General features: G+C 39.9%; 3 protein-coding genes and 1 pseudogene across 3 annotated transcripts; 2 read left to right on the top strand and 2 right to left on the bottom strand.

Moving 5' to 3' along the window:
• The first annotated feature begins 1238 nt into the window (after positions 1 to 1238).
• Positions 1239 to 3460, top strand: LOC103991548 (phospho-2-dehydro-3-deoxyheptonate aldolase 2, chloroplastic). Its single transcript, XM_009411043.3, has 5 exons — positions 1239 to 1814; positions 1917 to 2194; positions 2328 to 2604; positions 2696 to 2941; positions 3026 to 3460. The coding sequence occupies exons 1-5, from the start codon at positions 1278 to 1280 to the stop codon at positions 3305 to 3307; spliced, it is 1620 nt and encodes a 539-aa protein (XP_009409318.2). The 5' UTR covers positions 1239 to 1277; the 3' UTR covers positions 3308 to 3460.
• A 918-nt stretch (positions 3461 to 4378) lies between these two features.
• LOC103991558 (lysine-specific demethylase JMJ21) lies at positions 4379 to 13596 on the top strand. The gene is made up of 16 exons (XM_009411054.3): positions 4379 to 4624; positions 4998 to 5105; positions 5252 to 5304; positions 5406 to 5548; positions 5937 to 6134; positions 6214 to 6413; positions 6979 to 7078; positions 7158 to 7748; positions 7904 to 8026; positions 8332 to 8412; positions 8493 to 8797; positions 8933 to 9166; positions 9827 to 9911; positions 10001 to 10223; positions 12110 to 12290; positions 13108 to 13596. Exons 1-16 carry the CDS (start codon positions 4494 to 4496, stop codon positions 13244 to 13246), a joined length of 2895 nt encoding a protein of 964 aa, XP_009409329.2. The 5' UTR covers positions 4379 to 4493; the 3' UTR covers positions 13247 to 13596.
• Positions 13597 to 14580: 984 nt separating this feature from the next.
• Positions 14581 to 17402, bottom strand: LOC135587066 (small ribosomal subunit protein eS6-like; annotated as a pseudogene).
• A 148-nt stretch (positions 17403 to 17550) lies between these two features.
• LOC135673388 (serine/threonine-protein kinase SAPK1-like) lies at positions 17551 to 21813 on the bottom strand. Its single transcript, XM_065182332.1, has 9 exons — positions 21508 to 21813; positions 20883 to 20957; positions 19607 to 19708; positions 19455 to 19508; positions 19259 to 19351; positions 19091 to 19183; positions 18832 to 18936; positions 18126 to 18224; positions 17551 to 18016 (listed from the first exon to the last, which is right to left on the bottom strand). The coding sequence occupies exons 1-9, from the start codon at positions 21625 to 21627 to the stop codon at positions 17729 to 17731; spliced, it is 1029 nt and encodes a 342-aa protein (XP_065038404.1). The 5' UTR covers positions 21628 to 21813; the 3' UTR covers positions 17551 to 17728.
• Between the last annotated feature and the right edge of the window lie 245 nt (positions 21814 to 22058).

Below are 22058 nucleotides of genomic sequence, written 5' to 3'. Positions count from 1 at the left end.
TGAATCATCACACACTATTAATATGAGGAAGATAATAGGTAATATATAACTTAAAAATGAATGATTTGACTTTTCCTTTTCCTATAACAAAAAGAAACGGAGAATCATATTTTGTATCGTCTGTCATCCTAAATTTCTAATTGAATATGTTTCAATTATTAGAGTATTCACTATTGATAGAAGAAAACAATTACTAAGGAATATGATTTATATATGCACACCAAACCCCCCACCCTCCTCCGCACGTGATTTATACACGCACAGCTCCGAGCCACACCACCGAACACATCGGCTCGAGCGACCCCCTCCCTCCGGTCGCGCACAACTCGGCGAGTGATTGGCGCGTTTGGGTCCGTGACACGCCACACCGACGTGGCCGATGATTCGACTCGGCGATGTACAAGAAGTGGGCCCCGAGATGACTCCTCGCTGTGTCCAATCACAATTAGGTGGTCGACATGCAGCCTGACGTCATTTCTCATCGTGTCAACGACTTAAGGTACGATTTCGTACAAGAAACGGGTGTGGTCTGTGGTCATGCCCCAAGTGGATTCTCGTCACTTTATTCGCGTCGGAGGCAAAGATGGTTGTTGGAGATTAATGCACTTTGGAAACTTAAACAGAGTATTATTAATGCAGGAATTTATTCCTATTGCATTCCAAAAGTACTTTTTTATTTTTTAAAATATGATACATGAACCTATGTTATGTATATATAAATAAGTCATATGTGTAAGCATTATGAATCAATTCCTGTTTTTTTTGGGACGGGCAATTCGCTTTTGCCTTCGGCCAAAAAAAATAAAGTTTCACCCTTATTTTCGGCCAGCGACTAATGTTACTATAACCAAATTTCTAAGATGGTCCACGATCAATCCTTATCTTTCTCATCATGATAGTTTTCATTGATCTTACCTGTGTCCTCACAGCAATAGTAATCACAGCATAGCTCAAAACATAACTCAGCGATCCTCTGGTCGTCGAGCTATGTTTTGAGCTTTCTTGTAACACCTGACGTAGAATCGTTAACATGTGTTAGCTTTAGTGAGACAGGAGGATCGTTGAGCTATGTTTTGAGCTCTACTGTGGTGCTTATATGACACGAGATTGCTTCTGCCAGCAATGCTAACATGCGTCACGAAGGATCCCCTGCGCCAACTACCACCTCACCAACCCCCACAACCTTCGTTCCCCCTATAAAGTGCCATTGCCACCCGCTCTCCTCCCTCTATCTAACTCATCCCCCGGCAGTAAAGACAAGCTGCTCTCTCGAGGATATGGCCACCCTCTCCCCTGCCACCAACCTCCTCCACCGTCTTTCCTCCTCCTCTGTCCTCTCCGCCACCGAGCGAGACAACCGCCAACCCGGCCTTGCTTCCTTCCTCCCGAAGACGTGTCGGATCAGACCTCGCCGGTCCATCTCCTCCGTGCACGCCGCGGAGCCAGCCAAGACGCCGGTCGTGACCAACAAGCCCAAGAAACTGGACACGGCTCCGGCACCGTCGACGAAGTGGGCGGTGGACAGCTGGAAGGCTAAGAAGGCGCTGCAGCTGCCGGAATATCCGGATGAGAAGGAGCTGTCGGAGGTGCTACGGACGATCGAGAGCTTCCCGCCGATCGTGTTCGCCGGGGAGGCGCGCCACCTAGAGGAGCGCCTGGCGGACGCGGCCGTTGGGCGGGCCTTCCTCCTCCAGGGCGGCGACTGCGCCGAGAGCTTTAAGGAGTTCAACGCCAACAACATCCGCGACACCTTCCGCGTCCTCCTCCAGATGGGCGCCGTCCTCATGTTCGGCGGCCAGATGCCGGTTGTCCGGGTAAGGCGGTGACAACCGAGATCCGACGAGATCTGGGCCGTGGGCTGGGTGAAGGTTCTGGTGCATCTGATGGTTGAATCGCCGTGGCGATTCGTTGTGCAGGTGGGGCGGATGGCGGGGCAGTTTGCGAAGCCGAGGTCGGAGCCCTTGGAGGAGCGAGACGGGGTGAAGCTGCCGAGCTACAGGGGAGACAACGTGAACGGCGACGCCTTCGACGCCAAATCCCGGGTCCCGGATCCGCAGAGGATGATAAGGGCATACACCCAGTCGGCGGCGACGCTGAACCTGCTGCGGGCGTTTGCCACCGGAGGTTACGCCGCGATGCAGAGGGTCACGCAGTGGAACTTGGACTTTACCGAACACAGCGAGCAGGGAGACCGGCGAGTCCCTTTTGCTCTTTGCTAGGATTCTAGAGCTTCCACTATCTTCTAAAGATTCTACTGCTCTGTTTCTCTGCCTGATTCATTGCCTAATAATGGACATCTAGCGATCAACTTCGATGAATTGTTGCAGATATCAGGAGCTGGCACACCGGGTGGACGACGCACTGGGGTTCATGGCTGCGGCGGGGTTGACGATGGACCACCCCATAATGACCACGACCGAGTTCTGGACCTCCCATGAGTGCCTTCTCCTTCCCTATGAGCAGGCTCTCACTCGACAGGACTCCACCTCTGGCCTCTATTACGACTGCTCCGCCCACTTCCTCTGGGTCGGCGAGCGGACCCGGCAGCTCGACGGTGCCCACGTCGAGTTCCTTCGTGGCGTTGCCAACCCGTTGGGCATCAAGGTAATTAGCAGTTCCTCTCTGCCTTTATCAGATTGGAAACTACGTCGAAGAGGCGAGGTGATGATTCATAAGCTAAGTTGGATGGATGTAGGTGAGCGACAAGATGAATCCTAAGGAGCTGGTGAAGTTGACAGAGATTCTGAATCCCCACAACAAACCTGGAAGGATCACCGTAATCGCACGGATGGGAGCAGAGAACATGAGGGTGAAGCTTCCTCACCTCATCAGGGCTGTTCGCTCTGCAGGTCAGATTGTGACTTGGGTGAGCGATCCCATGCACGGCAACACCATCAAGGCCCCGTGTGGCCTCAAAACTCGGCCTTTTGACGCCATCCGGGTGTGAATCCGTCCTCCGGTCATGTCTCCTACCGCATCGAACTTTGGAACCTCAACATTAACTGCCTTCCTTCTGTGTGGCCAGGCGGAGTTGCGAGCATTCTTCGACGTGCACGAGCAGGAGGGGAGCCACCCGGGCGGCGTGCATCTGGAGATGACGGGGCAGAACGTGACAGAGTGCATCGGCGGGTCTCGCGCCGTCACCTTCGACGACCTCAGCTCGCGGTACCACACCCACTGCGACCCCAGGCTCAACGCATCCCAGTCCCTGGAGCTGGCCTTCATCATCGCCGAGCGCTTGAGGAAGCGGCGCATCCAGTCGCTGCATCGGACCGGCCCGAGCTCTTCGCCACCCGAGCCATTCTGACGGAACGAAATCGGAATCTCTGCTCTCGACCTCAGATCTCCATGAATGTTCCTCCTACATTAAGCCACGAGAGCAGATATCTACTCTGTTTCATCCCTGCTGTGGACAACATGTCTTATGAATGTTACTTTATGGCACATCAACTTTGCCTCTCCTGTTCTCGCCGCCCTTGGTAGGTGTAGCCAGATGCAACGTCGCTTGCTCGACACCCCCTCCATTGACTGTGTTTACTGCTCCCTCGCCTTCTCATCCATGAACGCCGCAAACCTCCGTCGCGTCCACCGCGTTCTTCTCCTTTGTCTCCTCCGCAGCCCCTTTCAAAGAAACCTTCAAGGTCAGGACCGTCAAGGTGGTTGGGCTCCAGCAACCACTCGAATAGCTATTGTTGTTTCCATCGATGACCCTCGCAAGGGTCGTCCGCCCTCTGCAGTCGTCGCCCACGCATGCTCAGATCACTATCGACCGAATCGAAGAGGAGGAAGAACACGAAGTGAGCATTCATGTCCACTTTTAGAAATATTAAATTTTTTTTAATATTCCTAATTATAATCCCTCGATTACGAATAGATATTTTCTTAATAAAATTCAATTTTATTAAATATAAATACTCAATTATCGGTCATATTTTTATATTTTTTAATTAATTTAAAATATGATATCTTTCGGATTAATACCTAATTCCATCGTGATGAGAAAGATATTCCGATAATTAGGAGAAGAAAAGAAGAGTAAGAAGAACGGAAAGCAAAAAAATTGCACAGAAGGAATGGAAATAAGGATTAAAAAAATGCTAAAATTACCGAACTACCCTTCACTAGAATTCTTAATTTAGCTATATATTTGGGATTGAAATAGAAATGTATTTTGCGCGAAAAGTCCAAAACAGAAACATTTTTCTATCGGCAGCTTCCAGAAATGCTTTGCCCGTGCGAAATGTTACCCCCCATGTTTGTGCCAAGTGGCCACGTTGACATGGAATAAGACCGTGTGCGATTCGGCTTCCTACGTGGGGATGACAGCCGCGTGGCTTTCGCGTCGGGGTAACGCGGATAAGTAAACCAGCTTTTTAAATGCTTGCTCCCTTCCCCCAACGCGATCCCGTCACAGCCGCTTCGCAGCGAAAGCGGAGGGTAGAAATCCTCGCCCGTTCAGCCCCCGAGCGTTGATTCTCTACGTGTATCTTTCTATGGAGCCGATGATCGGAGATCGGAGGCCCGACGCCCTTGGCACCCTCCGTGTCCTTCCCGACGAGACCCTTTGCGCCATCCTCGATCTCCTCTCCCCGACCGATCTTGCCCTCCTCTCTTGCGTCAGCAGGTTTTCTTCCGCCTCCCCTCGATTCCTTCTCTTCCTCTTCACTTTTTCTTCTTGAATTCCAAACTTAATTTGTTGAAGATCGTGATATAGACATGTGATAATGGTGAGATTTAAGATTGTGGAAGAATATGGCTTCCATGGATAGGGGTTCTTGATGACCTAGGTCTCTCTTCTTTTATTGAATGAGAAGAATTATAGGTTGGTACTATTGTCAGTGTTATCTTGATTCTAAGAATTAACAAGTGTGAGTCCATGTTATTCCTGTGCGTTGGGGGGGATAGTATGAAGCTTAAATGCTCGATTGACATTCCATGTTTTTTATGCTCCTTTTTTAGTTTGAGTATTAGGTAATTTGACTTGTTGAATCTTATAGTGTTATGTATATACTCTGCAACGAGGAGCCACTGTGGATGAGTCAGTGTCTTAGAGATGGAGGTCTTGTTGAGTACAGAAGCAGTTGGAAGAAGACAACACTACACAGGCAAGTAGATTGGCTTTGTAGCCATGGTACGAACCACACCACCCCCCCCCCCCCCCCCCCTTTTTTTTTGCCTTTCTTGAAGAACTCAGAAACAGCCAAAAGACGCTGCTGACAAACTTTAGTTTTCTTCATTATATATGCTCCAGGCAAAACCTCTATACCAAATCTGAGATTTGTGAAAAACCTCGGCAATTTGATGGTACTAACATTTTCATTCGCAGCTCTTGTTGTTTTAAGCTAGCTATCTTATCAGACAAATAATAGTCATCCATAAATGAAGTGACTGTCCTGCTTCTGCAGGATTCATCTCTTGGTTTTTGTACAAAAGATGGTACAGATGTTTTACCACTTTGACTGCATACTCATTCGACGTTGGAGATATCGAAAGAAAGAAGAGTCTTACCTTGGAGGAGTTTCAGTCTGAGTACGATGGCAAAAGGCCAGTAAGTTTCAGAACAAGGCCTTTTTCAGTTTTGCAAAAATTATGTGTGTAAAATGCAGAGAAATTATTGTCATTTCCATGATTGATATGCAAATCTTGTAGATTCATTTTATGTCTTGAGAAAGTAACTCATAAGATGAGTCTCTAAGTGTAAAATCTTTATAGACAAGGCTTGTTTCTTTGGTCATGATAGTTGGCTAAATTATGTGCATGCACCATTTGATCATCATTTCTGCGTTGTGTAACTATATATGTATTTTTTAACCCTCCTGTATTCTCTCAAGACTGTATTTCGCCTTTCTCATATTTTGTCCATGCTAGCTTTTAACAGTTTTGAATTTTATGTCATTTTAGTTGATATGGGACTTCTAATTATACTTCCTTTTCAGGTTTTGCTTACTGAATTGGCCTATACTTGGCCAGCAAGAACTAAGTGGATGGTTGACCAGCTATCATTGAACTATGGGGATGTTGCATTTAGGATATCTCAAAGGAGTTCTAAGAAGATTACCATGAAATTCAGAGATTATATCTCATACATGGAAGTTCAGCATGATGAAGATCCCCTATACATTTTTGATGAGAAGGTAGCTCCATATTTCTCAGTCTTGTAAAGAGTGCTATGTGGTGCTGATTGAAATTTTTTAAATGACACTGTTTTTCCAGTTTGGGGAAGTTGCACCATCCCTCTTGGATGATTATAGCGTTCCCTATCTCTTCCAAGAAGATTTCTTTGATGTCTTAGATCCAGATAAACGACCTGCATTTAGATGGCTAATTATTGGGCCAGAAAGGTCTGGAGCATCTTGGCATGTTGATCCAGCTTTGACCAGTGCCTGGAACACACTTCTTGTTGGACGAAAAAGGTCAGTTTGCTTCTAGAATAATTTGGGTTATTGGCTTATCTATTGCTGTACTTAAATGCTACCTACTTTGAATATACTTTGAGGAGTTGTTTATAATTAGTAAATCATATACTTCGCTACACTGATTAGTCAACCATCTTATCATCAACTTTCAACCCCTAAAGAAATCATCATATCTTCACCAAAAAGAAAGAAAAATGAATCAATCATCTGGTAGTGTTCCTTCTTTGGTTGCATAATACTCCATGCTAGGTTGCAGGATATGTCAGTATTTTCTAAAAAAATATATTTATATGTAGTTGCACAGCTAACAGAGTATCATGTCTGTGTAGAAAGTTTTTGAAAATTTTGTCATGGCTACTAATGTCATGGACTTCCACAGCTGCATGATTTTAATGAATTTCTCCACATGATACTTCGAGATGTTGACTGATCTCACAGATTTAGTTCTTGGTAGGTGATTTTAGTATTATAGCTGTGCACTTGTACTTGTTTGCTTCAGCATGCTTTCGTCTCTTCTGATGAACTACTCATATATGACTAATACTACATTATTTCTTTACAGATGGGCACTTTATCCGCCAGGTAGAGTGCCTGCAGGTGTTACTGTACATGTGAATGAAGAAGATGGTGATATTAATATTGAAACCCCAACATCCTTGCAGGTAACTAGAATTATTGTCTGTGAAACCAGTATATTATAACCATGTTTCACTCATGTAAAAATAAGTTTGCATTCTGCAGTGGTGGCTGGATGTCTATCCTCAGCTTGCTGATCATGATAAGCCATTAGAATGTACTCAGTTGCCTGGTGAGACTATATTCTTGCCCAGTGGTTGGTGGCATTGCGTGCTAAATTTAGAAACAACTGTTGCTATCACACAAAACTTTGTGAATAAAACAAACTTCGAGTTTGTATGTCTGGATATGGCTCCTGGTCATCGTCATAAAGGAGTATGTCGTGCTGGATTTCTGGCTGTCGAAAATAATTTTCTTAGAAGTGTAGAAAGTGATGGGTTTCCTAAAACAAGTTCATTGGACGACCCTGATATGCCTAGGAAAGAAAAAAGACTCAAAGGTTCTGGTCTTGGGAGCAAACCATTTCAATTCAATGACAGTTGGCGTGCTGAAAATGCACTGTCCCCGCTCCATAGTAAGATCCAGAATGAGAGTTTCTCTTATGACATAAGCTTTTTATCTACATTTTTGGAGGAAAATAGAGACCACTATAATTCTGTTTGGAGCCCTAGCAACTCCATTGGGCAAAGAGAAATGCGAGAATGGTTATACAAGCTCTGGATTTCAAAACCAGCAATAAGAGAATTAATATGGAAGGTATTATTTATTGATATCTTTTTTGATATTGACAGAACAAAGTATATGGTGGAGAAAATGGAACTTCTATGGTTTATTTTTAAATTTGTGGATATTTAAATTGTCAACTTGTTCTCTCTCACAATTTTTAGAAATGTGTGTTCTGTTGCTTCTAGGGAGCACAAATAGCTTTAGACATCGACAAATGGTATGCACGCTTGATAGAAGTTTGTACATGCCATAATCTGCCCCCGCCTTTGGATGATGAGAAGTTTCCTGTTGGCACAGGTAGCAATCCTGTAAGTAGTTTCTTTATAATCTTTCTTGGAACATGCATAAACAAGCTTTATGGTAGTTTGCTTTTCCTGACAAGACTTTGCAACATATATTAGTATCAGATAGGTATCAGATTGATTCACTGAGTTCTTTGTTGCTTCTAGAAATTTTAGTTTATGAACATTTAGATTTGGTCCTGAACCTTTTAAATTTGGTAAATGTTTCAGGCTTGGGATATTATGTGAATCTGCTTTTTCTCTTGTTAATTTAGAATGATCCCAGGCGTAATCTGCTTTGTTTACATGGACAAATTATTCTGCTTTTGCAGGTTTATCTTGTTTCTGACTATGTAATAAAACTCTTTGCTGAAGGGGGTCTGAATTCTTCTATTCACAGTTTGGGCACTGAGGTATCACTTCTTGCATTGTTCTGTTATTATGCTACTCTTTTGTAATCTTTCGTCAATTTCTGTTTCTTCTGCTTTGCCAGCTTCAGTTCTACCATCTTCTTCAACATACCAACTCATCTCTGAAAGATCATGTTCCTGAAGTTTTTGCAAGTGGGCTTCTCTCCGAAGAAAATGGCTTTCTTAAAATATTTCCATGGGATGGAAAAGGGGTCCCTGATGTGATTGCCAATTGCAAACTTATAGGAGATTGCATGAAGGATAGTTTTCCCTTTGGTATATGGAGCAAGAAAAAGATCGAACTTGCTGATGCAGGATCCATTCCATGCACAAAGATGTGGCCTTACATAGTAACTAAAAGATGCAAAGGGGATATTTTTGCTAATTTGTAAGTTTTTCAATAGTCAGAAGTTTTAATAGGTGATCATTCTACTTACTAACTGCTGAATATATGCCTCTGCATTATCATGGAACATTGAGTATTTTAGCAATAAAGTGGATACTGATTCTCTTTCTGTTGCAGGCGGGATACACTCTCTAGGGATGATGCCTTACATTTGGCTTCATTTTTGGGAGAACAACTGCGAAATCTTCACCTCTTACCCTTACCTTACTTCCATTATAGAAACAAATTAAATGTCAATAATGCTTCAACACAAGTGACTTCTGAAGATAATAATATTCCACTGGACTGGGAACTTATTCTTATGGCTCTGAATAGAAGAACAAGGGATGTTCAAAAACGTCTCAGCGTGTGGTAAGTGATGTTTTGCTTTAGATGGTATAGCAATGCGAGGTACTTAATTTGGTTATGTTATCATAAATATTTTTGACCGGAGTAAATACTTGTTAAAGTCTGGTAGATGGTAGGGCCTGGGAGCAGGTTATAACTTGTAAGATAAACTCGTCCCAGTATTTGTTTGAAGGGCAACATAATTCATTCATATTCACTAATTATTATTCACTTTGTTAACTATATGACATCAGGTGGCCTAGCAAGGTCAATTCCTATTTTAATAATTACATCTATGCATTTGGAAATATGATATGGGTTGCCCTCAATTCTTTTAGTTAGGCTAGGGGAAAGTTTTTGATAGATAAATTTTGTTTACCTAATATCATTCTTCTTGATCATTGCATTCTTGTTTTAGTTATTTCTCATCTATTTTTTCCAAATGCTATACTATAACATCATCTATAAATCCTTAATTTCTCCACTCATATTTTGATTATCATGACCCCACCTGTGTTTTCCCTCCTCTGCAAGACTATTGCTTTCAGCTCCAATACTGATTCATGTTCATTAAATTATTGGAACACTTGAAGAATAAAGTCAAGCACCCTATGAATATATATGCTGTGTTTAGTGGTTTTGATTGAAACATGATGTCATATAACATTCTATTCAAATATTCAGGGGGGACCCTATACCAAGACATCTAATAGAGAAGGCTGATGCATATATTCCACATGACCTCACGATGTTGCTGGACTTAACAAAGGTCATTGTCTTGGTTCTCATTCTTTTCTTCCCTCATCTCTATGGTACAAGTATCCCCTTTTAGCTTATATGTCTTTTTGGATGAAGCAGGATGATAATGGCTTGTACAAGGTTGGTGTATCTCCTACTTGGATACATTCAGATATCATGGATGACAACATTCACATGGAACCATGCCAACCTATTCCTTGCTTTGAGCATTCTTCATGTTTAGCTCTAGCTGTTAATGGAGAATTGGATGCTCATGAAACAGAAGGAAGGCTAAGGAAATGGCAGCCAACTCACATTATTGATTTTAGTGACCTGTCAATAGGTCAGTAATTTTCTCATGAAAACCTATCTTTTATAATTTATGCTGTTGGGGGTCTCAGTTGCATGTAATGGATATTCGAAACTCAATTTTTAAATCATACTAGTATCATGTATGACATAATTGACAATAGCTTAAATAACCATAGTAGACACCAAAAAGAATAATGTATTACAAAAGATTGACCAAATTTTACATGGGAGAAAGAATGCTCTGAGTTTATCTTTGTACCAATCATCAACCTTCAAGATTTTCCTTTTTAGTCGGCAAATCCTATCTTCTTTTTGCCTCTTCTGGAGACCTATATTGAAGAGTCAACTTATTTAAAGAGGCATGTTAATGTCCATATATTCAAGCTGCTTAAAATGTGGTAAGAATCATCTCTATTCTATACACCTCTGGACTTGATATATGATACAAACAAAATTAACTGTTACAAACAGAATTAACTGTCTTGAATTTTTGTTAATCAAGATTAGTAGTCAAATTCTATTTTGTTCAGAATCCCTTTCTTTAATAACTTACTTGTACTGTGGTTAGTGATTGTTTGACCAAAAACCTTTTCCCCCCTTCTTCTATTATATTCTTCTTATTTGTGGCAACACTTCCACTTAAGCCCTTCTACAAGGTCGAGGAAAAAAACTTAACAAGATTTTCTATCACTTCGTTTCAGTAGTTGAAATTCTTTTTCCTCTTGATGACATGCACCTGGATATCTATGATTTTCTCAGAGAAATCTTCTAAAAGTTACTTTCTGTTCCAGTTAGTCAACCCAGTTCCATAGTCACATAAATTGAAATCTGTAGAAGTGTCAATCTGGAAAACTTTCAGTAGTATGTCACATTTGATTTTTAGTATCGACTATATAATACTTGTTCCACTGATATATGGAGATAAGTCAGAACATAAATTTCGTAGCGTGGGAAAGTACTAGCACATTTGGCTTTGGGATTTACAGCCTATGCCAAATATAAATTCTTCACTTGTTGGAAAGAATTATGTGAAGTGCCTACATAAGTACAGGCTGTAACTTGTTTTCATGTCGATCTTCTTACTTTTACCAGCATCTCTTTCATGTAACCTGTGCTTATATATGATTAGTAAGATAAAAGAACTTTTGTTTTAGGTGCGTTCCTATGCCATCTTAGCATTAGGATAACATCTCTCTGATTTCTACAGTTTGTTGTTCCCACTGCTTTCATATATGATATTTAAATAACAACTCTTTTGGTTTTTTGGTAATATTGAGAAGATGACTAATTGAGAGTATTGCTTCTGTGAGTATAGGAAGCAAACTTTCTTGTGTGTTCTTTATCTTACTAATCATATATAAGCAGAGGTTTCATGAAAGTTCTTTATCTTACTAATTAAATACAAGTTCTTTATCTTACTAAAGTTACTAATCATATATAAGCACAGGTTACATGAAAGAGAGACTAGTAAGGTAAGAAGATTGATTCCTATGCCATCTTAGCATTAAGATAACATCTGTCTGATTTCTAGATTTTGTTGTTCCCACCGCTTTCATATATGGGAAATAGATAGCAACTCTTTTGTTTTTTTGGTAATATTTGAAAACATGATTAATTGGGAGTATTGCTTCTGTGATTATAGTAAGCAAACTTTCATGTGTATTTCTGTGTTTCTATGAATTGCATATATACATATTCATACACATGCATACATTAATGGTTTTTAGTTAGTCCAGTGATGAACTAATTTACTGACAAATATGGTGATTTGGTATCCTAATTTCTGATATCATTTACTAGTTTAGTCCTTATGTAGACATTGAGAAAGCTATAATTGTTTTAGAGAAAAGAAACAGTTTTGCACCATTTGTTAATTTAATCGTTTGTGCATGCATAATCATTTTATTTGTTGTCCAGGTGATCCTTTATATGACTTGATTCCAATATATCTGGATGTTTTTAGAGGAGATGAAGTTCTTTTTAAACATCTTTTGAGAAGCTATAGACTTCCCTTGTCAAAAGCATCTATACAGGGTGCACACTCTTGCAAAGTACCAGAGAACGAGGCGAAGTTCAAAAGACTGTCATATCGTGCCATGTACGTACACTTTGTAACTTGGTTATATGGTTTTCTCAGATCCATTTATATTGTTGTTGTTGTGACCACTCATTACTTTTATCTTGTTGAGATATGCTAATTCACAACAGAAGGGCTGACAATAAATTGTCCTAGAACTAGGCTGCAAGTTGAGATGGTTAATCCGACCCCCTAACTCAATCCAATCAATGCATTTTCCTTTTCGGGGGCTTCGGTGAAGTTGAGAAATCTTAACCAGGAACCAACCTTGAGTTGATTGGGTTGAGCCAATATCCAAGCCTTGGCTGAACCTAAAGTAGTTTAACCAGTTCAAACTGAATCAAGCCCAACCCAAATAGCCTATATTGAAGAGTGGACTATTTGTAATTTAGAAGTATGTTTTCTATCACTAGCCCTTAGGTCAGAATAGCCTGAGTTGTGAAGAATTTGATTGTCAGGATGGATTGGTTTTGACCTAGATCAAACCATCTTATGAGGATAATTCATGGACATGACAAGAATTTCATAATGGAGAAGTATATGACAGACTAATCTTCAAAGGCTTTCATGTATATGTTTCTTGATCCAATGTCAGAGTCCTTACCCAATCGATTGTTACTTCCAAGTTGCATTGAATTGATTTTGATCACTCCATGTAGGCTGAATACTGCTTTTATTATTTTGCATCATGTATGGCAACACATGAATTTCTGATGGACCGAAGGTTTCTCTTTTCTTCTTGGGCTGTAATTGTTAAGGACATATTACATCAATTCAGTATTTTTCAGTTTCAAAAGACTAGCAGTGGCCACAAGTAATATCTTGTTTGTTTTATCAGGTGCTACTGTATCTTACATGAAGAGAATGTGCTGGGAGCTATATTTAGTTTATGGAAGGAATTAAGGACTGCAGCGTCTTGGGAGGAACTAGAAGAAACAGTTTGGGGGGAGTTGAATAATTATCAATGTTCTTATTGAGGAAACTTATCGGCAACTGAATCTGCCTGATCAATCTCGAATCTCCAGATTCTGGTTACATTGTCATACGATCAGGTTCATCAAATGAGAGACTCCGGTTACAGTGGCATACGCTGGGCTATATTATGTGAAAGATCCATATCATTTCTTTTTGTAACATATACTTTTTTTTTTTGTTTATTACACATGTTGAGTTACAGGATTAAGATGGCAAATCGGCTCCAAGGTGAAGTTCTGTGACTTCATCTCGTAGTTCTATTTGTGCAACTGAGTTATTTTGTATCTGGGTAGATACATTGTCATCATTGTTGTAGCTCCAAGTTTAAGGTGATTACATCAGTATTTTGCCAGGGACAGATTCTGTACCTCTTTCCATCTGCATTCGACACTGAAACAGGTGAAAGTGCAGATTCTGCAAATCAGGTGGTTCTCGTTTGACTGTAAGAAGTTGCCATCAGCAAATTAAGTTAGGAACTGTTCGGTGAGAATGTGATTTAGGTCTTCTGATGCCAGAGTAAGTTGCATTACTGATGTTACTGTTACATCCACGCAGGCAGTTAAAAAAAAAAGATTTGTTTCTTTATTTTACATATATTTTTTGTAATAAGAGAATTATATTGGTAACCCCCTATTTTAATAATTTTTCACATTCTGAGGATATCTTTTAATCTTCTCTTAGGAAGCTGCCAATAACAAGCTTCTTCAAATAGGGGATGCATTAAACATTTTCTTCACTTGTTTTGAAATTATTGGTATTGCCGTCAAAGGCTTTTAATAATGGGAGACAAAAGTTTGTCGGGATCAACTCCCGGATATTTTGGAGAATAACGACCAACTCGAGGCGGGGGTCAACCTATGCTTCCCTTGGTACATCAAATTTTCCTTCTAGCACAAAAATGAAAAGAAAAAATATTGTTAATGTCTTGGTCAACCCAGCATGCTTCCCTTGGTACATCAAATTTTCCTTCTAACACAAAAATGAAAAGAAAAAATATTGTTAATGTCTTGATCAACCCAGCATGATCCGAACCATGTGTGCTGTGTTGTTCGATATACCTCTGATGTGAAAATACTAAACTCTTGAGATGCTACCTGTATAAAGATCAAGATCAAGAGAGATTTTTTTATCCAATCCCTCTTATGCTCAAGTTAGTAACCTTAAATCTCTAAGTGTGAAGACTAAGGTCAGAAAAGATTTCTCGATCCGATCCCTCTTATGCTCAAGTTAGTAACTTAAAATCTCCGAGTGTAAACGCAAATGGTCAAAAAAAGATAAGTTCATCTCTCGTTGTGTTAAGGATATATTTTTATATCCGATTGTAAGGGACAGAATATTTTATGACAAGAGAGAATTCTATATTTTATGAAATATTATTTGGACTATTGTCCAAACATAGAGAATACTATATGAAATATTATTTGGGCTATTGTCTATACAAACAAACAGATGGAAGATGATTTCTTCTCTGCAATCCTGGCTCGCTTCCATTGCAGCGTTAAGGGAGTCACAAGCCTCTGAATCTTGGGTGCCTTGCTGCATTTCTTGCCTACAAAAAAGGGTAGAAGAACATCTCATGAGCATAATCACATCACACTTCATGTGAGCACTCCAAAACTGACTTCTCAAGTCACAAAACAAAAATGTAATGTTGCTTTGGACTACGTAATAGCCAACATGAGTCTATTATTTATTGACTGAAGAAAGCAACATAATCTTAGTTAACTTTTGCTGAACAAAGTTGCTCGCAAGCTGTATACAAGTTAATACTAGATGTGAGATCTCCAATCAGAAAATGATAGTTTTATCTTCTAGATTCAGTATTGAGAAAAGGATCCATTATCATACTCAGCAAATAAGCAAAAACTCTAGAAATATTTGAAGTAATAATGATCGTCTTGTAGAGCCAACTGGATTACAATCATACAATAAACCAGTGAATGTCCTCAGAGCGATTAAGAAGCATTCCTTTCTTTTTGTCAAATGACAAAGGACCATACCCAAACTACTATAAACCAACACCAAATCAATTATACAGTGATTTCATAAGATCATGAACTACATTTACTAGGTCACAAACTACGATACAAAACCAGTCTAACTGCAAATAGAATGACTTACCCGATTTGGTAGTAAAGGTTCTGCAGTAAGCGTTGACATACTTGCGGAGGACATCCTCCTTGGAGACGTTAAATAACTTCCTTATTTTGGAGGCCCTCTTTGGTCCCTCTCATTCTAGGCTTCTCAATGTCAGTTAAGCCGGGAAGATCATTCTCACCTTTCGTAACAATATCCAAATTCAAAACTGAAAGGTCAAGACTAACAATGCAACCACGAACAGACTTTCTCCTACGTTCTCCATTGCGCCTCCCAAAACCATGGAAGCAAGGTGTCCCTGCCACAAGATCCATAGCAGATGAGGATATAAACTTGGAAGAAAGGGTCACAAAGCGACAATCTCATTGCAATTGATTTTAGATATCATAAAGTTCAAGAAATCCAACCATGTGTCATAATTAAATCTGACTTTTGAGACAATCAAGTGATTAATATGTATCTTCCAATTTGTCATCTTATATAATCTTCTAACCAAAACTCAATCTTGTCATCCACTAAATAATATGAGACGAGGCACAGAATAGAGATACGCTTACCTCTATGCAAAAGCAGGCGAACATGGCCAGGCGTTAACACTCCTTGATTCATGGAGAAACCTTGTTTGTCACACCCTCCCATGATCTTGAAAACATAGCCCTTGAATTCCTGTAATGTATGCATGTTGAGGCCTTAATTCCAGGATGGTACTTCCAGAGCAAAGACTTGTTATTCTAGTTTACTGTGGGAGGCCCATACCTCACCAAGGCCATCTCCACTGACTTCCTGAGATATCCTCTTGTCGAAAAAAGAACAGATGCAAATGGCCAAGAAATTATAGTTAACCATGGATATATAAATTAAGTTACCAGACGAAAACCCAATCATATAGTTTTTCTTTTTTTTCCCCTTTCTCTAAAGTCAATGATGGATTCCCTATTGATTGACATATTCCCCTTCTCAAAGGAATGTAACACTTCATAATTTATCATAAAAATAAAATAAAATATGTTGATGAGGTAAAACAAAAGTTTGCTCTTCATCTTTCTCACATTTGTCATCAAATTCTTAGTACACATATATCATTCACAAAGTCAATAATTGATCAATTATTGACCTTGAAAAATATGCATTCTCAATTATTGACCTTGAGAAGGTGGAATGACGGAAAAGGCATAAAGATAGAGCAAGGTATGGAGCAAAAAAGATGGTGTTATGGTGGAAACAAAGAGGACATTCTTCACCAAGAATTTGAAGATTTTGACTAGAACATGCAAGTCTCAATCAGCTAGTCCAAAAGCCACTCGACAATCTTAACACCTCAAGCAACTGAATCAGCTAGATCACAAAGAAAGAAAACAACGCCTGTTACATTCTTCGGCATCGAATTATGATCTACAAACCGACTAACCAACAGCTACTTCGACGTTCCTTTCAAGCAAAACGGAAAACCAAAGAATTAATTTACGCAACGTTTGACTACAACATGTGCAACTATGGTTCCGAAGGCTCGATTAGAACTTACAGCTTCTGGTCGTCATCGATCTCGAGCATCTTCTGGCACCCAGTGGCCGGATTTGCAATATTAAACTGCAAAATATTACACAACATTGCATAACCGATTGCAAAATCTAACCTTCTTGGGCACAAAATAGTGTACAAAATGGCGTAAAAATGAAATAAACAAGATTAAAGCAACGTATCCGGTGCTAGAATTCGAAGATTAGGGTAAAATACCTTCATTGTGAATCGAAGGATCCCTTGGCGACGGCGAAGGGACGGAGGAGAACGCCCGATGGCCCGGCGCTTAGGGTTTACCTCTGAGGCTTTTCGATCGGCTTCCAAATGCCCGGTTTGTGTCGACTTCTTATGGACCGGAACGGTTCGAGCTGAACCGGTTCAATAATTCTTGACCCTATTTAATTTCTACTTGGTTTGAGTCGACTTCTTATGGACCGGACCGGTTGCAGATGAACCGGTTTAGTAGTTCCGCCCCCTCTTTAATCACTCCTTTAGTTTCGAGTTAACATATTGAATTTGTTTTCCGTTAATACACTCGTTGATCTTAAGGCCTCAATGGACGGACAAGATTGATGTCACGATCCAAAATTTTGGTTCGGTTTGACCGTTCTTTTATTGAGCATCTATCAATCATTCGACTTTGATGAGGAGAAATCTGCAACCATTTAGTGAAATCACAAAAAAGGAAATATCAGAGAAAGCCATTTGTAATCTGTAATCCACTGAACAACAAGAACAAGTAAAATTGTTACTGTTCCTCACAAAAGGAAGAAGAAAAGAGGAGCACATATCATACAGCATGCAGCTTCAGCCAAAAACACTGCCATATGCACACCAGGAGGGACCATGGCAACCCTTCTGATGAACTCTCAGAGAGCGCACACAAAATCCCCACTTGTTTCGATGTCATCAAGGTCCATGTCACCATCCATGTCATCAAGATCCATACTGCCACCTCCAATGAAGTGGCCATGGCCAAGCTTTGGAACCTCTCCTGGATTCTGTGCCTCTTGAATTATGGCCATGACCTCTTCGATGCTTTGAGTTGGAGCCATTGCGTCACCGGTCTCCAAACCATGTTGATACCCATCTGTTAGCTCCATGGGCAGATTCTTCAGAAACCAAGGATGGTTTTTGATCTCTGGAACTGTGATCCTCTGCGGGGTAAAAAATCGAATTAGCTTCTGCAGCTTTAAAGTTAAAAGGCGATTAGTTTCCCCTTTTCCTCCTCATTGTTGTCTCTTGATTGGATTAGTAAGGAGATACCTGCTCAGGGTTGGCTACAAATATCCGAGAAAGAAGATGCGCACAGTCTCTCGATACTCGAACATAATCCGGGATGCAGTACTGCACACTAAGTATCCGCTGCCAACAGAAATGTTTTTCGCTTTAGCAAATAGTGACAGTAAATGATAACCGATACATAAAGTAAACAAACTATTTGGAGTCAGCTACATGCTTCTTTTCTTACGATGATCTGTATTTTGGGCAAAGGCTATATCGCTATCACATATGTTCTTCACTTAAATATCTATTATTATTTTCTTTTTTTTTCCTGATCTCTTTATGATTAACAAACACTCTTTGATTGTAGTCTTAATAAATATAATATTGCCTAAACCTTCACTGTTTTTGCTCTATCTTTAGCAATTCAAATACTCATCCTTTTATCTCAACTTCAATACCTATCAGAGAAAACTATTCTGAACCTTGAACTAACCATACTTACAACTTTCTCTACCCTCTTTAATAGATAAAACACATCACATAGAATTTTCATTTTTCACTATTTCAACTTTTTGAAGCACATATATAGTGATTGCAACAAGGCAAATGAATTACTACTCAATTAGACCGAAAGGGCTGTCAAATTGTTTCTGTTTTTATCCAAGCTACAGTGGTACAAGAATTGGTATAAGCTAGGATGAAGAAAAAGAAAAATATTCAGCATTAACCAGTGAAATATACTTACACCAAGTGTCTTTCGGAAGTTCCTAGGATCCTCTGGGTCCTCAAAGGGATAAGATCCGACCAGCATTACGTACAGCGTTACTCCACATGACCAAACATCTGCAATCTAGATATATATATATATATATATATATATATATATATTTTGCAAAACAGATAGTTTATCAATAGCAGTGATTCAAGTTGATGAAAGATGGGCAACAAACCCACTTAATACCTCTGGAAAAAGGAAAAGCTACTGGAGGGTAAACATAACTCACCTTCCCGTCATATTCCCTTCTGGATAAAACCTCAGGAGCAATGTAAGCTGGTGTGCCAACAGTTGACTTTGGTTGAGAATGCAGGACTGAGGACTGGAAAATCAGAATAAACAGATTAAGTATTTATCACGGCTTATTAAATTTGAGCTTATGATAGTAGTCAAATACCTTGGAATAACCAAAATCACATATCTTAAGGCGGGGTGCCGGGCTACCATCCAAGAGTGTGTTTTCTAGCTTGAGATCTCGATGACATATTTGCTGCCATAAAAAATAATTATGACGTTGTTACCATGCTACAGGTTGAAGTTTTAACATTGTAGGAAAAACACAGAAGGGGAAAAATAAGGGAGAAAAAACATACATTGGAGTGGCAATAGCTCACACCTGATATAAGTTGTTGAAAGAAGAATCTTGCCTGTTTGATTTGGTAAGAGAATTGAATTCAATGATTAGAGCATGGCCTCTAGCAGTGAGGCAGCATTTACCAGCTTAGATGATAAGAGGAACTTATACCTCATCCTCACTGAATCTTCCAGCATTGCATATCCTCTCAAAAAGCTCGCCGCCAGCAGCATATTCCATAACAATGGCTAGATGCGTCGGGGTTAACAAGACCTGAAGGTAATTTAATTTCATAAAGAAGATGAATTTTCACTAACACAAGGTAGTATTAGATGCTTCTGCACATTCCTCCAGATTAGCAGGTCAGCTCCCGAAAGAAACAACTACGAGAAAGATTATGCGAGAGATAGGAATTTTCTCTCAAACTGATATCAACATCATCTATTTATGCAAAACGTCGTGTTTGAAGAAAATGATCTAGCTAAATAGTTTATTGAAAATGCAGAAATGCAGTGGATGTGGGTGACTATGTGTGTGCAAATCAAACAATAGAGCAAATTCAGTGTAAATGTTCTATAGTTACCAAATGATTCAAACATGATCAATCAGCAGATTTGCAGACTTGGTCATACATACAGCATACTTTTTAATCAGAACTTGAACCAAACAACATAGTACTTCCAAATTTAAGTATCTTATCAAGATTGTGTTGATTAGCCGGAGAAACCAGCTTGATCTTATCTCAACAGAGAACTATGTCGATATAGGATGGCTACAGTTTCTTGAAAGTTTCAGACCAACTATAGTACAATTAACCCACTTAATTTACAAGATTCATCAACCTTTAAACTTTAAAGTATAACAAGTTTCCAAAAACATGATGATACTGTTTGTTTATTGCTTGATCTCCATGACTAACAATGACCATGCAAATCTAACCATCCTCTGAATCAAAATTGCTATGTGAAACATGCAAGGTAAGCATGTTTGAAGGGCCATGGAATAACTTGACATTCTCACGAGATCAACTTGTAAAACATAAATGGAAATATAGATACCACACCAAAAGCCATATTAGCCGTTTCTACACTGTATGTTTTCACCAGCCATGCAAAATAGCTCCACTCATATCAGATACTACATCATTTGAGCCACTGATACAATGTGGAACAAGACAGTTAAAGCTTGTGATTAAGACAACCATTTTAACCTTCTTTGGTTGTAGGCTAGTTGTGGATATGATAGGTTGTAGCAATGAACTGATCCAGGTCTGCTCTTTTTGCAAGTAAATAAATCAATAAATTGATGGAAAGAACAAACAAACATAAACAGTCTTAATCAGCTTTGGCAATCTTTAAAAGCCAAGGAAGACAAACAAGAAATGTCACCAAAACAACTCAATATGCCACAAGAAATGTCATCTCAATATTAAAAGAGCACCGGCTACCTCCTTAAATCGAACTATATTTGGATGCCTCAGTGATCTGTGGTTCATGATTTCCCTCTGAACGTGCTCATCAATCTGCACAAGAAATCAAAAATGATAGATCAGCCAAAAAAGATGACAATTCGCAAAGGGATAAACGCATCACAGTCTAAAAACAATTGCAAACAAAAGAGGAGAAATCACATAGTGAAATATTAATATCTACAGGACATTCATAAATCGACAGTAATTTACCAAACTGGAAACAACTAATGTGTTGAAATTGGATTCCAAATCTGAATCTTATTCGAAGAATACAGAGATTAGGGGGAAAACACAGGTACAGAGTGGAAAGGGTCCTCCAGTGCAGAAGTCGCAAGAAAAAATAATATGGAAAGTCAACAAAAAAAATAAGAAATTGCCATTGACTTGGTAACTTAGCCAAGTCCCAGAGGGAGATTGAAAAGGTGAACTCTTTAATTTATGGATTAAAGGGACAACAAACCATGAATTTGAAATAATATCCTACATCGGCAAAGAAACAATCGAAGTGTGACAATAGAAACCAAGAATTGAAGAGGAACACTAAGAAACAAACACCGATCAAGATTGGATTTTGAAGCGGAGGGCCGAAGAAAGATGAGACCTTGTGTCCTCTCTCGATGAGCTTTATGGCAAAGAGCTCTTTGGTTCGCACATCCCTAACCAGCTTAGCCACGCCAAAGTTACCAGAACCAATGTCTCTCAGCACCTCGTACCGCTCCATTACGAATCAGATGAAAGCAAGGATCAAAGACAGACAGAAGAGCAGCCACTCCCTCCCCCTCTCTAGACTCTTGTACCGACAATGAAAACATAGGCGAAAACCAGAAAGCAAGGGCACAAGAGAGATAAACTACGAGCTATTGGCTCGGAAATTGCGAATATACGTGTCCATCTATCCATCCATTCCACGTCGAGTTTATTGCAGTATTGTCATTGTTGAACGTGGAGCTCAGCGGAAATAGATAAAACAAAAAAGGTAGACCAAAGAATCTTCCCTTCAGTGCTCCGTCGGAGTAGCTTAGTCCAGAGGTGGACTTGTCGTCGGGCGACATTCGACGATGTTTCGGGTGGGGCAAATCGGAGGCTGTCGTCACGTGTGGGCCGCTTCTTGCCGGTTAGACTTCCGCAGTCAAATCACTGAGCTGGATTGGT

The sequence above is a fragment of the Musa acuminata genome, chromosome BXJ1-1 (genome assembly GCF_036884655.1).
Source record: "Musa acuminata AAA Group cultivar baxijiao chromosome BXJ1-1, Cavendish_Baxijiao_AAA, whole genome shotgun sequence".
Taxonomy (NCBI): Eukaryota; Viridiplantae; Streptophyta; class Magnoliopsida; order Zingiberales; family Musaceae; genus Musa; species Musa acuminata.
Note: the sequence above shows the minus strand (reverse complement) of the source record. Positions and strands in the feature narration are given on the sequence as shown.